At 32.2% G+C, this 22513-nt stretch overlaps 1 protein-coding gene across 2 annotated transcripts in view; it reads right to left on the bottom strand.

Annotated features, from left to right (window-relative positions):
* LOC142348834 (uncharacterized) overlaps positions 1–22513 on the bottom strand; it is a 114517-nt gene that overhangs the window by 22489 nt on the left and 69515 nt on the right. For both annotated transcript variants that reach the window (XM_075400367.1, XM_075400365.1), the window contains exon 3: positions 2832–2993. In XM_075400367.1, the coding sequence (XP_075256482.1) occupies positions 2832–2993 (162 nt within the window). The remainder of the gene's footprint in view (positions 1–2831; positions 2994–22513) is intronic.

Here is a 22513-nt window from a genome sequence, read left to right as displayed (position 1 = left end):
AGGCCTATAGTTCTCACAAATTTTTACGTCCCCTTTTCTGTAGACCGGACTAAAGAAAGCAAGTTTTAAATTTTCCGGGAAAATATTTTGACAAATGCATGTGTTAAAAACAAACTGCAAATGGGTTCCGAATGGAAACTTTGCTGCCTTGATTGCCCAAGCATTACATTAAAAACGCCTGGACCCGGAGACTTATTGTTGTCGAGTGAATCAATGGTATCCTAGAGTTCCTTTAGTGTGACTGTTCTGAAGCAAAACTTTTCCCAAACTTCTATGCGAGAAATATTTGGAGCGCTCACATATGGTCCATTGTATAAGCCTAATTTTTGAAAACTTCTTTTGAGACAATTTGCAATATCAAGTTCATTTTCTACTTCTCTTTCACCATCGACTAGTTTGTCTATAACGAGACACTCCCTTTCTTTGCCAATTCTTTTTTGATGAAACTCCATTGTTCTTTACTTGTTGGTAGTTCATTGAAAAATTGTTTGCAAAACTCGTTTTGGGCTGTTTTTAAACGCTTATTAACCAAAATTCTCTGATATTTGAAAATGTTATGCGCTTGCTCCGATGGGTTCTTTTTCCAGATATTAAAAAGTCTGTTTTTCGTGATTTCTTCTCTCAGTTCTTTTGTTATCCAAAATTTTTCAGCTGTTTTTTTTCTGTTTATGAAAGCTTTTTATAAGTGGGGCGTGAAACTCTAGAGTAGTACTAAAAACGTTTATGAAAACATTGACATGCTATTTCCATCTTCACATAGATATAAGTTACTCCAGTCCTGCTTTGAAAGATTACATTTTTTCGCATCGAACTTTCTTTTGTTTCTACTGATAACCCTTTTCTTCCTGTGTTTAGGTTCAACAAGAAAATTGGTGGAGTGGTAGTGTAAAAAACAATTAAGCGATCCATTTCTAGTGATTGGGAAAAAATCTGAACCTCTTGAATTTGGTTTTTGCTGGAAAACCCATGATCAATTAGTGTTACGCCTTGGCTGGTGGCTCGTGTTGGTTTTTCTGTGTTTGATAAAGTAAGTCTAGAATTACTCGCAAATTCATCCAATAAAATGTTTTCTCTTTTGTTGAAATAATTGAGATTATAATCGCCAAAAAGCAAAACTTCGTCATTGATTGAGTACGCCGAGGAAGTTTCTGAAGTTAATTCGTCGATGAAATAGTTTCCCAAGTTTTTATTTGGACAATACGAAGCATTAATTAGGATTTTGCTAACCGATAGCCCAGATATTTCTACCCAAAAGGACTCAAAAAAGATTTCATTGAGTACATTTAGATCATTTCGCGCTGTTTTGAAGATATATCCCTAGGAACCCAGATGGCAACACCCCCACCCTTATTTACTCCTGTCTTGGATTACCTTGATTTTAAATAAAATTTGTGTTTCAGACTCAAAATCTTCTCTGGATAAATATCTGCTTCATTCAACCAAGTTTCAGTTAGGATCACTATTGTGTTTTGAGTTAAATTTGTAAAAAAAAATTCAGTGAAAACTTTCATATTTGTTTTTTAAACTGCGTGCATTGAAGAGGCAAATGTTTAGATTTTTGCAATTCTTTGTAACTATGTCTATCAGCATGTCCCATTCCCGATGTGAATAAGGAGGCCCGGATTTAGATGAATATCGCCACTTAGGAGCAAGCGCATGAAGTTTAAAAAAATATTTTGCAAATATTTAAAAAATGGAAAACGAATACAGCGGAACCTAATTTTCACATTAAAATAATCATGATTTTGGTTGTGTGACATAACCGAATATATAAACTTTTCATTTGAAGTGCTAAGTATGAACGCAAAAACTATTAGTTTGGAAATGCTCATTTTTTGCTGACAAAAAACATTAAGTCACACAACCAAATGATTGATTAAAAACGCTGAATTTGGCGCAGTGCAATGTTGTTTTGTGACACAGTAATATAATGCTGTTGATAATAGTTCCAAATACTATCGACAATTTTTTGTACTCCAGCCAAATTTAAGTGAACACCATCATTAGATATTTCCCATGTTGTAATGTTGCATTTCAAAACCTCTACTTTAGTCCAATTAAATGTTCCATTTAGCTCCAAAGCAATATTTCCCAGTTGCTTATTGCACTCCTCAATTTCAATATTATTCGATTCACGCCCATAATGGCTAATTTTAACTTGTGGAATTTCAGAAAGTAGAACTCGGTGAGGTTTCAACTTGTAAATTTCTTTTGTAACAGTTTCACATAATTGAGATGCTGCGGCCACCCCCGAAACACCCTTATCAATACTATTATGACCCGCAGGAAAAATGAGTGATTGGCATTTTGCTCCTGACGAATACTGTTCGACTGTTTGTCCCAAATCAATAATTGTGGCAGAGGGATAAGAATGAATCCCAGTATAAACTTAATTTAAACTTCGACTCAAGCGAAGTGATCTGTCTTCTCATCTCCTTATAACACGATCATAGGGTATCTGAAGTTGCAGTCACCATTTTTGTGACAAGACTACTTTTTGTGCTAACTTTTTTTACTAACTATACAGTGATCATTTTTGTGCTAACTAAGATAACTACAATTGACTATTGTTTTGGAAATAGCACTGCAATTCAGACCTGCAAACGAACGACAAATCTCGAACACCTTGCCCCGGAAGTCTTTGGAGACACGCTAGTATTCTCATTCTAGCACATTTTATTTCTGGTCCTGACGGGATGGTCATCATATAAGATCTCACAGGTTTCTTACAAAGGATGGTTGGCTTTTAAGAACTTACAGGGAGTTGAAATTTTAAGAACGTTTAAGTAGAATGGTTAACTTATAACTTTCTGCCGAAACACACGACTTACAGACTATGATGGTGCTTGCGATTAATAGCCCGATGCTGAGGACCAATTTGGGCATTTCGGCCTTGATCACTCTGGTTTCCTCTCCTCTGTTGTAGGCAGAATCAGTGTACACAAACTTAACATCGTAAGTGCTCTCCACTATCTCACGTTGCCTCACAAGGGCTGAAATGGAAAGAATAAAGCTGCGTCATCCACACGTTTCGAATTTCTCCATAGTTTTTTTTCTATATGGCTTGTTTGTAAAATCAAAAATAAACCACGCGTCTGGGCATCATAAAACCCCAGGTAGATAGCCATTTTTAAAAAAATATTGTAATTTTATAAACGAATCAAAACGAAAAGTCTAGAATATTTCAATGAATTAGGCGAAAACCTAATGCATAAACTAGTGGTGCCACTGGCCGGGATTTATGTTCAGGCTAATTGAAAGGGATCAGTTTCTCTGGTTGAGGTGTGGCTATATATCAAAACGTTGAATTTCAATTTATCGACTGCTTCTTGATTTGTTTCCACACAAGAAAATTATTTTTGGATTTATTTGTTTTCTTGATCAGTCTCAACAGTTCATACTGATTTCTAATCCACTTTTAATCTACGGTTAAAACCCACGAGTGGAGTTGACCTTTTGCAGTACAACCTCTCAACTAATCAATCTCTTGAAGAATTTTTTTTTGGTCATCATGCAATCGACGGTGAATATTAGATGAGTAAGGGTATTGTTAGTAGTAAGAAATGTATACACCTGAGATCACTTTTTGGCTCTTTTTACCCAAACGTGTTCGATCATGCGCGCGGATGAAAATTTCTTGGCAATTACTCTCTGTATGTTAGGATTGTTGCCTGAATATGTAATAGACGTACCTCAACTTCATTTTGAAATAGAGAGATACCTTTTTTATGGTTTAATTAATCAAATTCCGCGGTTATCTTGTCTCTTGATAGTTAATTATTGACTCAGAGGAAACAAAAAACAAAATAACCATACTTTTAACAGACAGCTCGGAACTAATTTTTTGCTTAAGTTGTAAAAATGAAACAAACTAAAAAAGTTAAATTAATAAAGCAAGGTTAAGAACCAACAATAAACTTATAACAAACATCTAATAACAATTTAAGACACAGCATTCTGTTTTAAGTCAATGTTTTAAGTTTTATAAATGTACCCGTTTAAAACTGCTTCTCCGTCAGTATCTTCTTCAACATCTATTTGTGTTGTCTGGACATCTGGATATTAAAATAGAAATGCACGATTAGAAAAAGAAGTCATTGTAATCCCCCTTGAGAGCTGTTATTGTCACAAGAAGCTCCTGCGCGGAGCAGTCGCAGATTTTTGTACCATGTCGTCAAAGACTCCCAACCGGGGTGGAGTTGGGCAGCTATCCCCTATAAAAACTGATATTGTCACAAGAAGCTCCTGCGCGGAGCAATCGCAGGTTGTTGTATCTCCTCGTCAATACTTCTTGAGACTCCCAACCGGGGTGGAGTTGGGCAGCAATCCCCTATAAAAGCTGTTATTGTCACAAGAATCTCCTGCGCGGAGCAGTCGCAGGTTTTTGTATCTACTCGTCAAAACTTCTTGAGACTCCCAACCGGGTTGGAGTTGGGCAGCTATCCCCTATAAAAGCTGTTATTGTCACAAGAAGCTCCTGCGCGGAGCAGTCGCAGGTTGTTGTATCTCCTCGTCAATACTTCTTGAGACTCCCAACCCGGGTGGAGTTGGGCAGCTATCCCCTATAAAAGCTGTTATTGTCACAAGAAGCTCCTGCGTGGAGCAGTCGCAGGTTGTTGTATCTCCTCGTCAAAACTTCTTGAGACTCCCAACCGGGGTGGAGTTGGGCAGCTATCCCCTATAAAAGCTGTTATTGTCACAAGAAGCTCCTGCGCGGAGCAGTCGCAGGTTGTTGTATCTCCTCGTCAATACTTCTTGAGACTCCCAACCGGGCTGGAGTTGGGCAGCTATCCCCTATAAAAGCTGTTATTGTCACAAGAAGCTCCTGCGCGGAGCAGTCGCAGGTTGTTGTATCTCCTCGTCAATACTTCTTGAGACTCCCAACCGGGGTGGTGTTGGGCAGCATCATCAATAATTAACGCTTGCTGGACAAGCGTTGCTTCTTTGCAAGCGGCTCTTCCTCTGCTTCGAAATCGATATATGGACATCTTGAGAACGGCTTTTCTTTTGGAGTTGCATCAAAATCAATTAATTCTTCCTCGTCGGACTCAATTTGAGAAGTTTTCCAGTACCCAGGATCAGGTGGTGAAAAGGTTTCTTCAATCTCAGTATCAAGTTGTTCAGTTAAATCTGTGGGTGTTTCACATTCACTGATCGCAATATAGGACTTGAGGTTTTTCCAAAGGCTGTTTCCGCTTGTAACCAATTTTGTAGTGTCCATACGCGTATGAGCTTATACCGTTACTCAGATAATAACGTTTATCGTCAAATGCACTCAAAGCAATTTTATTAGACTCTGTTATGTTGAGTGTGTGTTTGTCACTAGTTATAGATGTTACTAGTTTTCTCAGTGGTGATTTTGATTTGAGCACATCTTTGAACTTATCATGATGAAGTGTCTTTTTCACATGTTTGCTCACACTCTTGGCACTTTGTTTGACTTTCTGCAAAGTTTTTACAGAGTAAGCTTTTGGTTTCAGAAAAACTGCCTCCATCACAATGTCACCATTCAGCTCATCTGATAATTTAAGTGGCATTTTTTTGTTCAATTCACCATGTAAGTGATGATCCTTGGGGTAATCACTCAAATCAAGTACGTGTTTCAGCTGTACAAGATCTTCGTATATGTCATCCATCTCAATTTCATAAATGAGAGAATCAGTGTCACGATACATCACTCGAGCTTTTTTGTCAAACAAAGGCCCCATTTCTTCATAATGAAACCTGTACAAGTGTAGTTTTGACAGATCCAAAATAGCAGCACCCAGATAAGTTGGTTTATTCCACCTGATCTCTTTCTGGCTAAGAGTTATCCCAACAAGGTTCTCCCGAAATATGGTGAACTTCTCAAAATTGTACTTGTTACAATAAAATTTTGCTTTCTCCTCATTTTCAACAAATACCATCTTGTAACGACATCTCAAATTTTTCATCGTCTTTCCGAAGCATGAATTGTTCAACAATTTGAAAAAGTTTTTTTCGAAAGTGGTAATACCGGGTTGCTGTCGCAACTTTGTATTCTGCTCAATATACCACTTCATGAAGTCACTCTGGTTGAACTTCAGAGACCTATGTAGTCTGGTTACTTGGAGCCCCTGTTGACAATAAAACTTAAGAACTAAATAATGACATAATTCTGCTTTGATTGAAGCGTTTCAAGAAGCTTTGGTATATGACTGGTCTTGTTTCCCAATTTTAATTGATACTGAGAAAGCATCTCAGCTTCAACTTTTAACTTCTCAGCAGCCAAAGGAAAATCATTGTGACAGTCATGTAAGTTGTTAGGATAACTCAAATCAACCATAACAAAGTACCCAACATCACTTTCGTCAGATGTTTGCATGATCTTTTCCAAACTGATGTCTGACCATTCAAATCCTCCGGTTGGCAGTTTTTTCATCATTGTTCCACCGTATAAGTTAACGACATCCAGAAAAAGTCCATACGTACTCGGTTTTCCAATATCAAAGTCATCCAAATATTTGTTGTTAGCTTTCATATACCGTTTCTCACCAATTCCATTCAATCCTCCAATGATGGCTCTCTCACAAAACAACAGGATCTCTATATCAGAGAGCAAGTCCAGTTTAACTTTAGTTGTTTTCAGCATTGCATCCCATGAAATATTAGGTGCACTATAGTAATGACAGGGGTCTAATCTATATACCTGATCAAAGAGTCTCCGGCATCAGTTTTGAGATACAACATGAGATAGTCACCAAAGGTTCTGCAGCCAAACATATTCCAAACTTTGTTAGCATGCTGAACATCCTCCTCAGAAACATCAACTTGACCAGACAATGAATTTATCCACTGATCACCATATTGAGGTAACGATTTTTCAGAGAATTTCTCAAAGCTATCGAGAAACGAATATGGAAAAACTCCTTTCTTTTGCAAAATCTCGACATGTTTTGGGAAATGTTTAGATAATTGAATGTAGTCCTTTGATTCGAGTGTTGCAGCCAGAGTTTCAAGACTCCCCGATAAAAAACGATAGCTGTCAAGGAAACGAAATTCTTCATATAGTAGCTTGTCATCTTTGCTTTTACCAACAGGAACAAAGAACGAGAATGAAATATACGTCTCACTGTTGCAAGGAATTACTGTCAATTTTTCCTCCGATTGGATTTCTATGTATTTCAATAGATGATGTGCGTCGTATTCGCTTAGGTTGTGGAAGAAAATAGGCGTAAAAGTCTGCGTACGAAGCTTCAGATTGCAGCTGTTGTGCGCAACTCCGTAGATTTCACCAGTAAAGTGATCATGATGGATTACTTTTTCGTCGTTCAATTTTTTCTGACAAATAACGCATCTCGTGCTCTGATCAATTATTTGCTTGCGCTCTTCATCAGTTATTATGAGACGCCTATGCTTCTGTTTTCTCTCAGAAATAGATTTGGCGTTCTCTCTGAGCCACCGAAAAAACTCTTGGATGCATGTCTCACCTTCAAAGCTATAATAATCACTTCCGTCATCTTTATCCACAGCACAAAAACCTATTGCGCAGGGATTCTGAGTTTCTTTGTTCAAGGTGTAGCTATTCTCAGGATTCTGGCGGCAGGTGTCATGCTTAAGGCTGACAGCCTCTGTGCCGGCATAAATCACTATGGGAACTGAAAACGTTTTATGCCAGTTTGTAAATTCAATTGTTGAGTCTTCCGTTGGCATAGTAATATGAACAGCTTTATGCTCACCACATAAATCCAAATGTTTTTCCAGTGATATGTTGTCTCGGAATCCGTGAAGGCAACGTTCGCAGTACTTATACCGGTTATGATTCCTATTTCCAAACTGCCGAGCCATGAAAGCATGAAAATTCGTTATCAAGCAGTAATGACTAGTAAATTCATCAGTCAGCAGCAACAAAGGAATAATTTTCTCCGTTTTTATTTTGGTTAAGTAAAGCGGCAAAATTTTGTTTTTCTCGAAACCAAAAACATTAATTCCAATATTGTTTTGCTTTTCAAACTTTGGAACATCCGTTAAGGACATCGGGAACTCGATATTATCAAAATTAAGTTTGTGCAAACTTGGCTTGTATTTGTTTAGCCGATTTTTGTTCTCCTTCTGTGGAAACAGTGCTGCAAAGACTGAATATGCAAAACATTTGTTATCATTGTTTCGTATATTTAGGAGAAAATGTTTTCCAACTAAAGCGGATGGTGTAGCAATGTAACTGCTTCCTCTGATAGGTTTGAATTTGTTAATGTTGATGTCCAAGTGATCAATTTTCTGAACGACAAATCCACTTCCACCGGTTGAAAAAATTTGGATTGAATTGTTCATTTGATCAACCATTTCAAAAATTTCATCATCTGATAGTTCTGTTGTTAGAACTTTCGACTTTGTGTTTGCATGACAGCCGACTTTGGTATCATCCGTTGGTTTCAACATCTGTACAAAAACAGAGAGCTGAATTTTCAAAGGTCCATGCTCTGCTATTTTGTTTCTCACGAACAATTTAAGCTCTTCGAGATGCTCCGTAACAAAATTAAAGACATCAATTTGGTTGTCCGCTTGTATCCTGAACGACTGGAAGAATTTTTCGATCGCATGTTTAGCCTGTTGTTGCTCAATCTTGCTTTTAACTTTCTCTGGAGCCTCTGTGTGAGTATCATGAGCATCATTCTCATGTCTAGCACATGATGAAGTGTCGCCATAAATTTGTGTACAATGCTTGCACTCTGTGTTTGTCTGACATCCATGAACTGTTTTCAAATGACGGATTACATTTCTGCTCGCTGTGAATTTGTTGCTACAAATTCCACATTCATAGTTTGCTGTTTTTTCATATTTTGTGTTGTGCTCCTTCCATATGCTGTAATAGCTTCTGCTTCTTGTTGTACTTCTTCGCGCACTCGTCACAGTTGAAGGTCTTCATCTAAAACAGAAAAAGGTATATTAATATTTTGATTACTGATTAACACTTTGAAAAAACCTTCTAAAAAGACTCATCCACGGATCATATATTGTATTTTAAACCATACAAGGAATTTAATCACTTAACCTATTCACTTAAATTTCCTAAGAAATGCTATCTATGAAATCATTGATTTTGACCTTGTATAAAATTTTTTGTGGTTTTTAAATTTTGTGAGCTCACAAGGAATGACCTGATTGAAATTCACTCTAACACAATTAATCATGGAAACAATGCGTGTACACTTGATTTAAAAATTCCGAAAAAATAGCCAGTTTTTTCAGAGAAGAATCACTAATTTAAGGAAAAGCGAATATATTTAGACGTTTTGCTTTGTTTTTTTTAAACTGCTGTTAAAAAATTTAATGAGAAAACTAGAAACTTACACTTCCAATTTGTTTGAAATATTGTGCCTGCAAAAAAAATTAGTTTGGAACACAATTTGCTTGACTCCAATCCAAGCGAATGGTTTGCAGTTGTTGAATGCTTTAATATGATCTATCTAACTAAATAACTTGCTTTTACAGTTTTCGTTTGTTTTCGAGTTTGTCCTTCAAACATTTACATGTATCAATTTTTTTTGTTACGCGTAAACCTCTTCAATGAAGTGGAAACTTTACCGTTTGAAAACTTTTTTATTATAGTTTTTTTGCAGGTGTTCCCAAATTCTGGAAAATATTGGATAGAAATGCTGTTTTATAAGGCAAAAAAATTATTTTCAAAATACTTGGCTTAAATTGATGAGATAATCGGAGATTAAACCACAACAACATGGTAGTCCTCCGTTTTGTTTTCCGAGGTGGTTTGTTTTAGTTTAGGATTAAAAAAGTTGGAAACTCACTATATTGCAACAACTAGATTCAAGTATTTAAGATTAAACTTACTTCCATAAGATTTTTGTTGTTAAGTTGTTACAAATCAATACTAATTCATTGAGAAAGAAAAAGAACGACTGATCTGTAGTTGTTAAAAGCTTCAAAATGAATATTTCTACAGCAAGGATTGTTTTTATAGTACTCTTGTCTCTATAAAATCTGTTTTAATTCTTGTGTGTTGAACTGATTTTTCTTTCTGTGTGGACCCAGTGGACCTGGGCTAAAATCAAGATATGGAACTAATGTTTTTTATGGCAATTTTGGCGATTTGTTTTAACAAACTTAAATTTTATATTTGAATAGAAACTCGCTGTATAGTTGCTTAAAGTTTCCAACTGAATTTTTCTCCTTGATATTTTTTGGGTTGCTTTAAAAACTGTCAGACAAATATTTTACTTACAGACAAATATGTTATCGATAAGGTGTGGCAGAATCAAATCGTTGGTAATTTGGGTTGCTTTTCAATGCTTTTGAAGTTCAATAAAAAATTTGATAAAAGCAATTTCTAGATGCAATATGACAAAAAGTTAAATGAATTTTTAAAATTGATGATTGTGACATAGGCGTTCAAAAAAATGGATTTCATTTGAAAAACAACTTTCCTATTAGTCAACTGAGAACATTTTTGTGGTTGACGAACGCAATTAATTCAACAGTCAACCAAAAGTTGACACTGAAGAGCAAATCAAGTTTTACATTGTCTCACAAGACACTAATTTATTATCGTACTTTGCAGGATCACGAATTTTTGCTAAAGTTGACAAAAACCAAAAACTTTAAAAAATGTCGAAATCCATATAGTTGTCTTAATTTAATTTCCAAGAAAACAAATGTTTTTCAGTTTTGCTTCATCTGGTAAGTTTATCATAATCTTCGAGTAAATTATAAAAGAGCTGTATAGTTTCCTGAAGGAGAAAGGGTTTCTGGATTGTAGTTTTGTGATTTTTAATCACCGCTTTTTATAGCATGAGAAAAAACTGTCTTTTTGTAACGCATAGCATATTTTACCATGCTGATCTTTGTCATACCAATCAACATTCTGTTTCTGTTCAGATTATTTTGTCAGTTTAACAAAAATTTGACCTTGCAGATCCCCGCACTCAGAATGATATATTGTAAAACAGATGCTGAAATTTTCCGTTGATTACGAAATATGCAACTATTATCTATCTAAATTTCTTTCGGTTCTATAAATTGGTTGAAATTTAATGTTACTACAGATAGATATGTAGTACATAACGTTCCTAGTTCATACTGTAATTTTGACAAAATTCTTGTTGTTGAATTTCATTTTCGGTGCTGCCAAACGAATCAGCAAAATAAATGCTCCTTCAACAAAATGGTCTGAACGTTTTTAATTTAGTTTTTATTCAAAAACAAAGTTAGAGAAACTATGTCTTAGTTTATGACATCTAATAAGAACTAGTTTGCTTCTACGGACTGCTGCAAACGTTTATTAACTGTTTGAGGATGGTTTTAAAAAAACAACATCAACAAAAAATCATGAGTAGTTATTTATTGATAAGAAACTTTTGCTAATATTCAGAAATTTTTATCTCAAATTTTCTTTGATTTTACGTTTTTAAATAGATGAACTCTTTGGTATGTTTTTGTTCTCATATAAATTTCACAAATGTACAGCCTCTAGGGAGAAATTTAATTTTGTTAAAATATAAGTGAAAGTCTCTGGAGAAGCGCATAGCGGTTTTACTGAACTTTGAAAACTTTCTGTTAAAAACTTTATAAAAAATTTTACCTACAAGAAATGTTTTTTGGGCTTAAAGTCTCTGATGACTCATTGACACGTTTTGAAATATTTTTGGACAATTTTAGTTATGTTTTAGAGTACAAACGGAATTTAGTTGGAAATTTTGGTTGCAATTAATGTTTGTAAGCGGCCAACGATAAAGTAATAAGTCTATTAAGGAATTTTTTGTGCTTTTTGGGACCGTTATTTTAATCAAGTAGACTGACATTTAGCCTGCAAAATAAGTTTAAGCGAGAAATCTTTGCTATGGTTGAGGAATTTTGATTTAATGACAGGTTTATTTCGATATTTGCTTCATAAATCTCAAGTAAGAAAGTTTTGGTGTCAATCCATTTTTTTTCACAGATGTGAAGTGAGAGAAAATCCAGGCTCTGCTATTTTGTTTCTCACGAACAATTTAAGCTCTTCGAGATGCTCCGTAACAAAATTAAAGACATCAATTTGGTTGTCCGCTTGTATCCTGAACGACTGGAAGAATTTTTCGATCGCATGTTTAGCCTGTTGTTGCTCAATCTTGCTTTTAACTTTCTCTGGAGCCTCTGTGTGAGTATCATGAGCATCATTCTCATGTCTAGCACATGATGAAGTGTCGCCATAAATTTGTGTACAATGCTTGCACTCTGTGTTTGTCTGACATCCATGAACTGTTTTCAAATGACGGATTACATTTCTGCTCGCTGTGAATTTGTTGCTACAAATTCCACATTCATAGCTTGCTGTTTTTTCATATTTTGTGTTGTGCTCCTTCTCCATATGCTGTAATAGCTTCTGCTTCTTGTTGTACTTCTTCGCGCACTCGTCACAGTTGAAGGTCTTCATCTAAAACAAAAAGGTATATTAATATTTTGATTACTGATTAACACTTTGAAAAAACCTTCTAAAAAGACTCATCCACGGATCATATATTGTATTTTAAACCATACAAGGAATTTAATCACTTAACCTATTCACTTAAATTTCCTAAGAAATGCTATCTATGAAATCATTGATTTTGACCTTGTATAAAATTTTTTGTGGTTTTTAAATTTTGTGAGCTCACAAGGAATGACCTGATTGAAATTCACTCTAACACAATTAATCATGGAAACAATGCGTGTACACTTGATTTAAAAATTCCGAAAAAAATAGCCAGTTTTTTCAGAGAAGAATCACTAATTTAAGGAAAAGCGAATATATTTAGACGTTTTGCTTTGTTTTTTTTTAAACTGCTGTTAAAAAATTTAATGAGAAAACTAGAAACTTACACTTCCAATTTGTTTGAAATATTGTGCCTGCAAAAAAAATTAGTTTGGAACACAATTTGCTTGACTCCAATCCAAGCGAATGGTTTGCAGTTGTTGAATGCTTTAATATGATCTATCTAACTAAATAACTTGCTTTTACAGTTTTCGTTTGTTTTCGAGTTTGTCCTTCAAACATTTACATGTATCAATTTTTTTTGTTACGCGTAAACCTCTTCAATGAAGTGGAAACTTTACCGTTTGAAAACTTTTTTATTATAGTTTTTTTGCAGGTGTTCCCAAATTCTGGAAAATATTGGATAGAAATGCTGTTTTATAAGGCAAAAAAATTATTTTCAAAATACTTGGCTTAAATTGATGAGATAATCGGAGATTAAACCACAACAACATGGTAGTCCTCCGTTTTGTTTTCCGAGGTGGTTTGTTTTAGTTTAGGATTAAAAAAGTTGGAAACTCACTATATTGCAACAACTAGATTCAAGTATTTAAGATTAAACTTACTTCCATAAGATTTTTGTTGTTAAGTTGTTACAAATCAATACTAATTCATTGAGAAAGAAAAAGAACGACTGATCTGTAGTTGTTAAAAGCTTCAAAATGAATATTTCTACAGCAAGGATTGTTTTTATAGTACTCTTGTCTCTATAAAATCTGTTTTAATTCTTGTGTGTTGAACTGATTTTTCTTTCTGTGTGGACCCAGTGGACCTGGGCTAAAATCAAGATATGGAACTAATGTTTTTTTATGGCAATTTTGGCGATTTGTTTTAACAAACTTAAATTTTATATTTGAATAGAAACTCGCTGTATAGTTGCTTAAAGTTTCCAACTGAATTTTTCTCCTTGATATTTTTTGGGTTGCTTTAAAAACTGTCAGACAAATATTTTACTTACAGACAAATATGTTATCGATAAGGTGTGGCAGAATCAAATCGTTGGTAATTTGGGTTGCTTTTCAATGCTTTTGAAGTTCAATAAAAAATTTGATAAAAGCAATTTCTAGATGCAATATGACAAAAAGTTAAATGAATTTTTAAAATTGATGATTGTGACATAGGCGTTCAAAAAAACGGATTTCATTTGAAAAACAACTTTCCTATTAGTCAACTGAGAACATTTTTGTGGTTGACGAACGCAATTAATTCAACAGTCAACCAAAGTTGACACTGAAGAGCAAATCAAGTTTTACATTGTCTCACAAGACACTAATTTATTATCGTACTTTGCAGGATCACGAATTTTTGCTAAAGTTGACAAAAACCAAAAACTTTAAAAAATGTCGAAATCCATATAGTTGTCTTAATTTAATTTCCAAGAAAACAAATGTTTTTCAGTTTTGCTTCATCTGGTAAGTTTATCATAATCTTCGAGTAAATTATAAAAGAGCTGTATAGTTTCCTGAAGGAGAAAGGGTTTCTGGATTGTAGTTTTGTGATTTTTAATCACCGCTTTTTATAGCATGGGAAAAAACTGTCTTTTTGTAACGCATAGCATATTTTACCATGCTGATCTTTGTCATACCAATCAACATTCTGTTTCTGTTCAGATTATTTTGTCAGTTTAACAAAAATTTGACCTTGCAGATCCCCGCACTCAGAATGATATATTGTAAAACAGATGCTGAAATTTTCCGTTGATTACGAAATATGCAACTATTATCTATCTAAATTTCTTTCGGTTCTATAAATTGGTTGAAATTTAATGTTACTACAGATAGATATGTAGTACATAACGTTCCTAGTTCATACTGTAATTTTGAGAAAATTCTTGTTGTTGAATTTCATTTTCGGTGCTGCCAAACGAATCAGCAAAATAAATGCTCCTTCAACAAAATGGTCTGAACGTTTTTAATTTAGTTTTTATTCAAAAACAAAGTTAGAGAAACTATGTCTTAGTTTATGACATCTAATAAGAACTAGTTTGCTTCTACGGACTGCTGCAAACGTTTATTAACTGTTTGAGGATGGTTTTAAAAAAACAACATCAACAAAAAATCATGAGTAGTTATTTATTGATAAGAAACTTTTGCTAATATTCAGAAATTTTTATCTCAAATTTTCTTTGATTTTACGTTTTTAAATAGATGAACTCTTTGGTATGTTTTTGTTCTCATATAAATTTCACAAATGTACAGCCTCTAGGGAGAAATTTAATTTTGTTAAAATATAAGTGAAAGTCTCTAGAGAAGCGCATAGCGGTTTTACTGAACTTTGAAAACTTTCTGATAAAAACTTTATAAAAAATTTTACCTACAAGAAATGTTTTTTGGGCTTAAAGTCTCTGATGACTCATTGACACGTTTTGAAATATTTTTGGACAATTTTAGTTATGTTTTAGAGTACAAACGGAATTTAGTTGGAAATTTTGGTTGCAATTAATGTTTTTAAGCGGCCAACGATAAAGTAATAAGTCTATTAAGGAATTTTTTGTGCTTTTTGGGACCGTTATTTTAATCAAGTAGACTGACATTTAGCCTGCAAAATAAGTTTAAGCGAGAAATCTTTGCTACGGTTGAGGAATTTTGATTTAATGACAGGTTTATTTCGATATTTGCTTCATAAATCTCAAGTAAGAAAGTTTTGGTGTCAATCCATTTTTTTTCACAGATGTGAAGTGAGAGAAAATTGAACAAAGGAGCTTTTGGAGATTTTTTTGGCGACTTATTTTTTAAACCTAATTTTCATAACAGCATAATTTTTTACCTAAGGAAAATTACAAAAAATAAACTGTTTTGTATTTCTCGTACACGCAATAAAAAAGTTCAGTTGACTTTTGATTTGTCATATACATTTTTAAAGACAACATATCTTTTAAAGTAATTTTGCTTCCCTATTGTGATTATTTTTAATTTAGAAATTTTTCTCTAGGACTTGTACATTAAGAGGAAAAATATGATGTACAATTGACCTTTGATGACTCATACATATGTTATGTGAGCAAAAATGATGTTTTTTAAAGTATATTTGTGTTAGTTTTTACTAATGGAACAACTTTTACTTAAGAAACTTTTCTCTAGAACTTGTACACGAAGAGGAAAAAAATGATGTACAAATGACCTTTGATGACTCATATATATGTTATGTGAGCAAAAATGATGTTTTTTAAAGTAGTTTTGTGTTAGTTTTCACTAATGGAACAACTTTTCCTTAAGAATTTTTCCTCTAGAAATTGTACATTAAGAAGGAAAAAAGGATGTACAATTGACCTTTGATGACTCATACATATGTTATGTGAGCAAAATTGATGTTTTTTAAAGTATATTTGTGTTAGTTTTCACTAATGGAACAACTTTTCCTTTAGAAACTTTTCTCTAGAACTTGTACACGAAGAGGAAAAAAATGATGTACAAATGACCTTTGATGACTCATATATATGTTATGTGAGCAAAAATGATGTTTTTTAAAGTAGTTTTGTGTTAGTTTTCACTAATGGAACAACTTTTCCTTAAGAATTTTTCCTCTAGAAATTGTACATTAAGAGGGAAAAAAGGATGTACAATTGACCTTTGATGACTCATACATATGTTATGTGAGCAAAATTGATGTTTTTTAAAGTATATTTGTGTTAGTTTTCACTAATGGAACAACTTTTCCTTTAGAAATTTTTCTCTAGGACTTGTACATTAAGAGGAAAAAAATGATGTACAATTGACCTTTGATGACTCATACATATGTTATGTGAGCAAAATAGATTTTTTTTAAAGTATATTTGTGTTAGTTTTTACTAATGGAACAACTTTTACTTAAGAAACTTTTCTCTAGGACTTGTACACGAAGAGGAAAAAAATGATGTACAAATGACCTTTGATGACTCATATATATGTTATGTGAGCAAAAATGATGTTTTTTAAAGTAGTTTTGTGTTAGTTTTCACTAATGGAACAACTTTTCCTTAAGAGTTTTTCCTCTAGGACTTGTACATTAAGTCTATTAAGGAATTTTTTGTGCTTTTTGGGACCGTTATTTTAATCAAGTAGACTGACATTTAGCCTGCAAAATAAGTTTAAGCGAGAAATCTTTGCTATGGTTGAGGAATTTTGATTTAATGACAGGTTTATTTCGATATTTGCTTCATAAATCTCAAGTAAGAAAGTTTTGGTGTCAATCCATTTTTTTTCACAGATGTGAAGTGAGAGAAAATTGAACAAAGGAGCTTTTGGAGATTTTTTTGGCGACTTATTTTTTAAACCTAATTTTCAAAACTGCATAATTTTTTACCTAAGGAAAATTACAAAAAATAAACTGTTTTGTATTTCTCGTACACGCAATAAAAAAGTTCAGTTGACTTTTGATTTGTCATATACATTTTTAAAGACAACATATCTTTTAAAGTAATTTTGCTTCCCTATTGTGATTATTTTTAATTTAGAAATTTTTCTCTAGGACTTGTACATTAAGAGGAAAAATATGATGTACAATTGACCTTTGATGACTCATACATATGTTATGTGAGCAAAAATGATGTTTTTTAAAGTATATTTGTGTTAGTTTTTACTAATGGAACAACTTTTACTTAAGAAACTTTTCTCTAGAACTTGTACACGAAGAGGAAAAAAATGATGTACAAATGACCATTGATGACTCATATATATGTTATGTGAGCAAAAATGATGTTTTTTAAAGTAGTTTTGTGTTAGTTTTCACTAATGGAACAACTTTTCCTTAAGAATTTTTCCTCTAGAAATTGTACATTAAGAGGGAAAAAAGGATGTACAATTGACCTTTGATGACTCGTACATATGTTATGTGAGCAAAATTGATGTTTTTTAAAGTATATTTGTGTTAGTTTTCACTAATGGAACAACTTTTCCTTTAGAAATTTTTCTCTAGGACTTGTACATTAAGAGGAAAAAAATGATGTACAATTGACCTTTGATGACTCATACATATGTTATGTGAGCAAAATAGATTTTTTTTAAAGTATATTTGTGTTAGTTTTTACTAATGGAACAACTTTTACTTAAGAAACTTTTCTCTAGGACTTGTACACGAAGAGGAAAAAAATGATGTACAAATGACCTTTGATGACTCATATATATGTTATGTGAGCAAAAATGATGTTTTTTAAAGTAGTTTTGTGTTAGTTTTCACTAATGGAACAACTTTTCCTTAAGAGTTTTTCCTCTAGGACTTGTACATTAAGAGGAAAAAAGGATGTACAATTGACCTTTGATGACTCATACATATGTTATGTGAGCAAAATTGATGTTTTTTAAAGTATATTTGTGTTAGTTTTTACTAATGGAACAACTTTTACTTAAGAAACTTTTATCTAGGACTTGTACATTAAGAGGAAAAAGATGATGTACAATTGATCTTTGATGACTCATACATATGTTATGTGAGCAAAATTGATGTTTTTTAAAGTATTTTTGTGTTGATTTTTTACTAATGGAACAACTTTTACTTTAGAAACTTTTCTCTAGGACTTGTACATTAAGAGGAAAAAATGATGTACAAATGACCTTTGATGACTCATATATATGTTATGTGAGCAAAAATGATGTTTTTTAAAGTAGTTTTGTGTTAGTTTTCACTAATGGAACAACTTTTCCTTAAGAATTTTTCCTCTAGGAATTGTACATTAAGAGGAAAAAAAGGATGTACAATTGACCTTTGATGACTCATACATATGTTATGTGAGCAAAATTGATGTTTTTTAAAGTATATTTGTGTTAGTTTTCACTAATGGAACAACTTTTCCTTTAGAAATTTTTCTCTAGGACTTGTACATTAAGAGGAAAAGATGACGTACAATTGACCTTTGATGACTCATACATATGTTATGTGAGCAAAATAGATGTTTTTTAAAGTATATTTGTGTTAGTTTTTACTAATGGAACAACTTTTACTTAAGAAACTTTTCTCTAGGACTTGTACACGAAGAGGAAAAAAATGATGTACAAATGACCTTTGATGACTCATATATATGTTATGTGAGCAAAAATGATGTTTTTTAAAGTAGTTTTGTGTTAGTTTTCACTAATGGAACAACCTTTCCTTAAGAGTTTTTCCTCTAGGACTTGTACATTAAGAGGAAAAAAGGATGTACAATTGACCTTTGATGACTCATACATATGTTATGTGAGCAAAATTGATGTTTTTTAAAGTATATTTGTGTTAGTTTTTACTAATGGAACAACTTTTACTTTAGAAACTTTTCTCTAGGACTTGTACATTAAGAGGAAAAAAATGATGTACAAATGACCTTTGATGACTCATATATATGTTATGTGAGCAAAAATGATGTTTTTTAAAGTATATTTGTGTTAGTTTTCACTAATGGAACAACTTTTCCTGTAGAAATTTTTCTCTAGGACTTGTACATTAAGAGGATAAAAATGATGTACAATTGACCTTTGATGACTCATACATATGTTATGTGAGCAAAATTGATGTTTTTTAAAGTATATTTGTGTTAGTTTTTACTAATGGAACAACTTTTAATTAAGAAACTTTTCTCTAGGAATTGTACACGAAGAGAAAAAAAATGATGTACAAATGACCTTTGATGACTCATATATATGTTATGTGAGCAAAAATGATGTTTTTTAAAGTATATTTGTGTTAGTTTTCACTAATGGAACAACTTTTCCTGTAGAAATTTTTCTCTAGGACTTGTACATTAAGAGGGAAAAAATGATGTACAATTGACCTTTGATGACTCATACATATGTTATGTGAGCAAAATTGATGTTTTTTAAAGTATTTTTGTGTTGATTTTTTACTAATGGAACAACTTTTACTTTAGAAACTTTTCTCTAGGACTTGTACATTAAGAGGAAAAAAATGATGTACAAATGACCTTTGATGACTCATATATATGTTATGTGAGCAAAAATGATGTTTTTTAAAGTAGTTTTGTGTTAGTTTTCACTAATGGAACAACTTTTCCTTAAGAATTTTTCCTCTAGGAATTGTACATTAAGAGGAAAAAAATGATGTACAAATGACCTTTGATGACTCATATATATGTTATGTGAGCAAAAATGATGTTTTTTAAAGTATATTTGTGTTAGTTTTTACTAATGGAACAACTTTTAATTAAGAAACTTTTCTCTAAGACTTGTACATTAAAAGGAAAAAAAATGGTGTACAAATGACCTTTGATGACTCATATATATGTTATGTGAGCAAAAATGATGTTATTTAAAGTAGTTTTGTGTTAGTTTTCACTAATGGAACAACTTTTCCTTAAGAACTTTTCCTCTAGGAATTGTACATTAAGAGGAAAAAAATTATGTACAATTGACCTTTGATGACTCATACATATGTTATGTGATTAAAATTGATGTTTTTTAAAGTTGTTTTGTGTTAGTTTTCACTAATGGAACAACTTTTCCTTAAGAATTTTTCCTCTAGGACTTGTACATTAAGAGGAAAAAAAGTATGTACAATTGACCTTTGATGACTCATACATATGTTATGTGAGCAAAATTGATGTTTTTTAAAGTATATTTGTGTTAGTTTTCACTAATGGAACAACTTTTCCTTTAGAAATTTTTCTCTAGGACTTGTACATTAAGAGGAAAAAAATTATGTACAATTGACCTTTGATGACTCATACATTTGTTATGTGAGCAAAATTGATGTTTTTAAAGTATATTTGTGTTAGTTTTTACTAATGGAACAACTTTTACTTAAGAAACTTTTCTCTAGGACTTGTACCTTAAGAGAAAAAAATTATGTACAGTTGACCTTCGATTACTCATACATATGTTATGTGAGCAAAATTGATGTTTTTTAAAGTAGTTTTGTCTTAGTTTTCACTAATGGAACAACTTTTCCTTAAGATATTTTTCTCTAGGACTTGTACATTAAGAGGGAAAAAAATGATGTACAATTGACCTTTGATGACTCATACATATGTTATATAAGCAAAATTGATGTTTTTTAAAGTAAATTTGTGTTAGTTTTCACTAATGGAACAACTTTTCCTTAAGAAATTTTTCTCTAGGACTTGTACATTAAGAGGAAAAAGATGATGTACAATTGACCTTTGATGACTCATACATATGTTATGTGAGCAAAATTGGTGTTTTTTAAAGTATTTTTGTGTTAGTTTTTACTAATGGAGCAATTTTTACTTAAGAAACTTTTCTCTAGGACTTGTACACGAAGAGGAAAAAAATGATGTACAAATGACCTTTGATGACTCATATATATGTTATATGAGCAAAAATGATGTTTTTTAAAGTATATTTGTGTTAGTTTTCACTAATGGAACAACTTTTCCCTTAGAAATTTTTCTCTAGGACTTGTACATTAAGAGGAAAAAAATGATGTACAATTGACCTTTGATGACTCATACATATGTTATGTGAGCAAAATTGATGTTTTTTAAAGTATATTTGTGTTAGTTTTTACTAATGGAACAACTTTTCCTTAAGAATTTTTCCTCTAGGACTTGTACATTAAGAGGAAAAAATGATGTACAATTGACCTTTGATGACTCATATATATGTTATGTGAGAAAAAATGATGTTTTTTAAAGCAGTTTTGTGTTAGTTTTCACTAATGGAACAACTTTTCCTTAAGAATTTTTTCTCTAGGACTTGTACATTAAGAGGAAAAAAATGATGTACAATTGACTCTTGATGACTCATACATATGTTATATGAGCAAAATTGATGTTTTTTAAAGTATATTTGTGTTAGTTTTCACTAATGGAACAACTTTTCCTTAAGAATTTTTCCTCTAGGACTTGTACATTAAAAGGAAAAAAAGGATGTACAATTGACCTTTGATGACTCATACATATGTTATGTGAGCAAAATTGATGTTTTTTAAAGTATATTTGTGTTAGTTTTCACTAATGGAACAACTTTTCCTCTAGAAACTTTTCTCTAGGACTTGTACATTAAGAGGAAAAAAATAATGTACAATTGACCTTTGATGACTCATACATATGTTATGTGAGCAAAATTGATGTTTTTTAAAGTATATTTGTGTTAGTTTTTACTAATGGAACAACTTTTCCTGTAGAAATTTTTCTCTAGGACTTGTACATTAAGAGGAAAAAAATGATGTACAATTGACCTTTGATGACTCATACATATGTTATGTGAGCAAAATTGATGTTTTTTAAAGTATATTTGTGTTAGTTTTTACTAATGGAACAACTTTTAATTAAGAAACTTTTCTCTAGGAATTGTACACGAAGAGGAAAAAAATGATGTACAAATGACCTTTGATGACTCATATATATGTTATGTGAGCAAAAATGATGTTTTTTAAAGTATATTTGTGTTAGTTTTCACTAATGGAACAATTTTTCCTGTAGAAATTTTTCTCTAGGACTTGTACATTAAGAGGAAAAAAATGATGTACAATTGACCTTTGATGACTCATACATATGTTATGTGAGCAAAATTGATGTTTTTTAAAGTATATTTGTGTTAGTTTTTACTAATGGAACAACTTTTCCTTAAGAAATTTTTCTCTAGGACTTGTACATTAAGAGGAAAAAAATGATGTACAATTGACCTTTGATGACTCATACATATGTTATGTGAGCAAAATTGATGTTTTTTAAAGTATATTTGTGTTAGTTTTTACTAATGGGACAACTTTTAATTAAGAAACTTTTCTCTAGGACTTGTACATTAAGAGGAAAAAAATGGTGTACAAATGACCTTTGATGACTCATATATATGTTATGTGAGCAAAAATGATGTTTTTTAAAGTAGTTTTGTGTTAGTTTTCACT

Source organism: Convolutriloba macropyga, chromosome 10 (assembly GCF_964194025.1).
Source record: "Convolutriloba macropyga chromosome 10, txConMacr16.3, whole genome shotgun sequence".
Taxonomy (NCBI): Eukaryota; Metazoa; Xenacoelomorpha; order Acoela; family Convolutidae; genus Convolutriloba; species Convolutriloba macropyga.
This window is presented reverse-complemented; position numbering and strand designations above follow the sequence as displayed.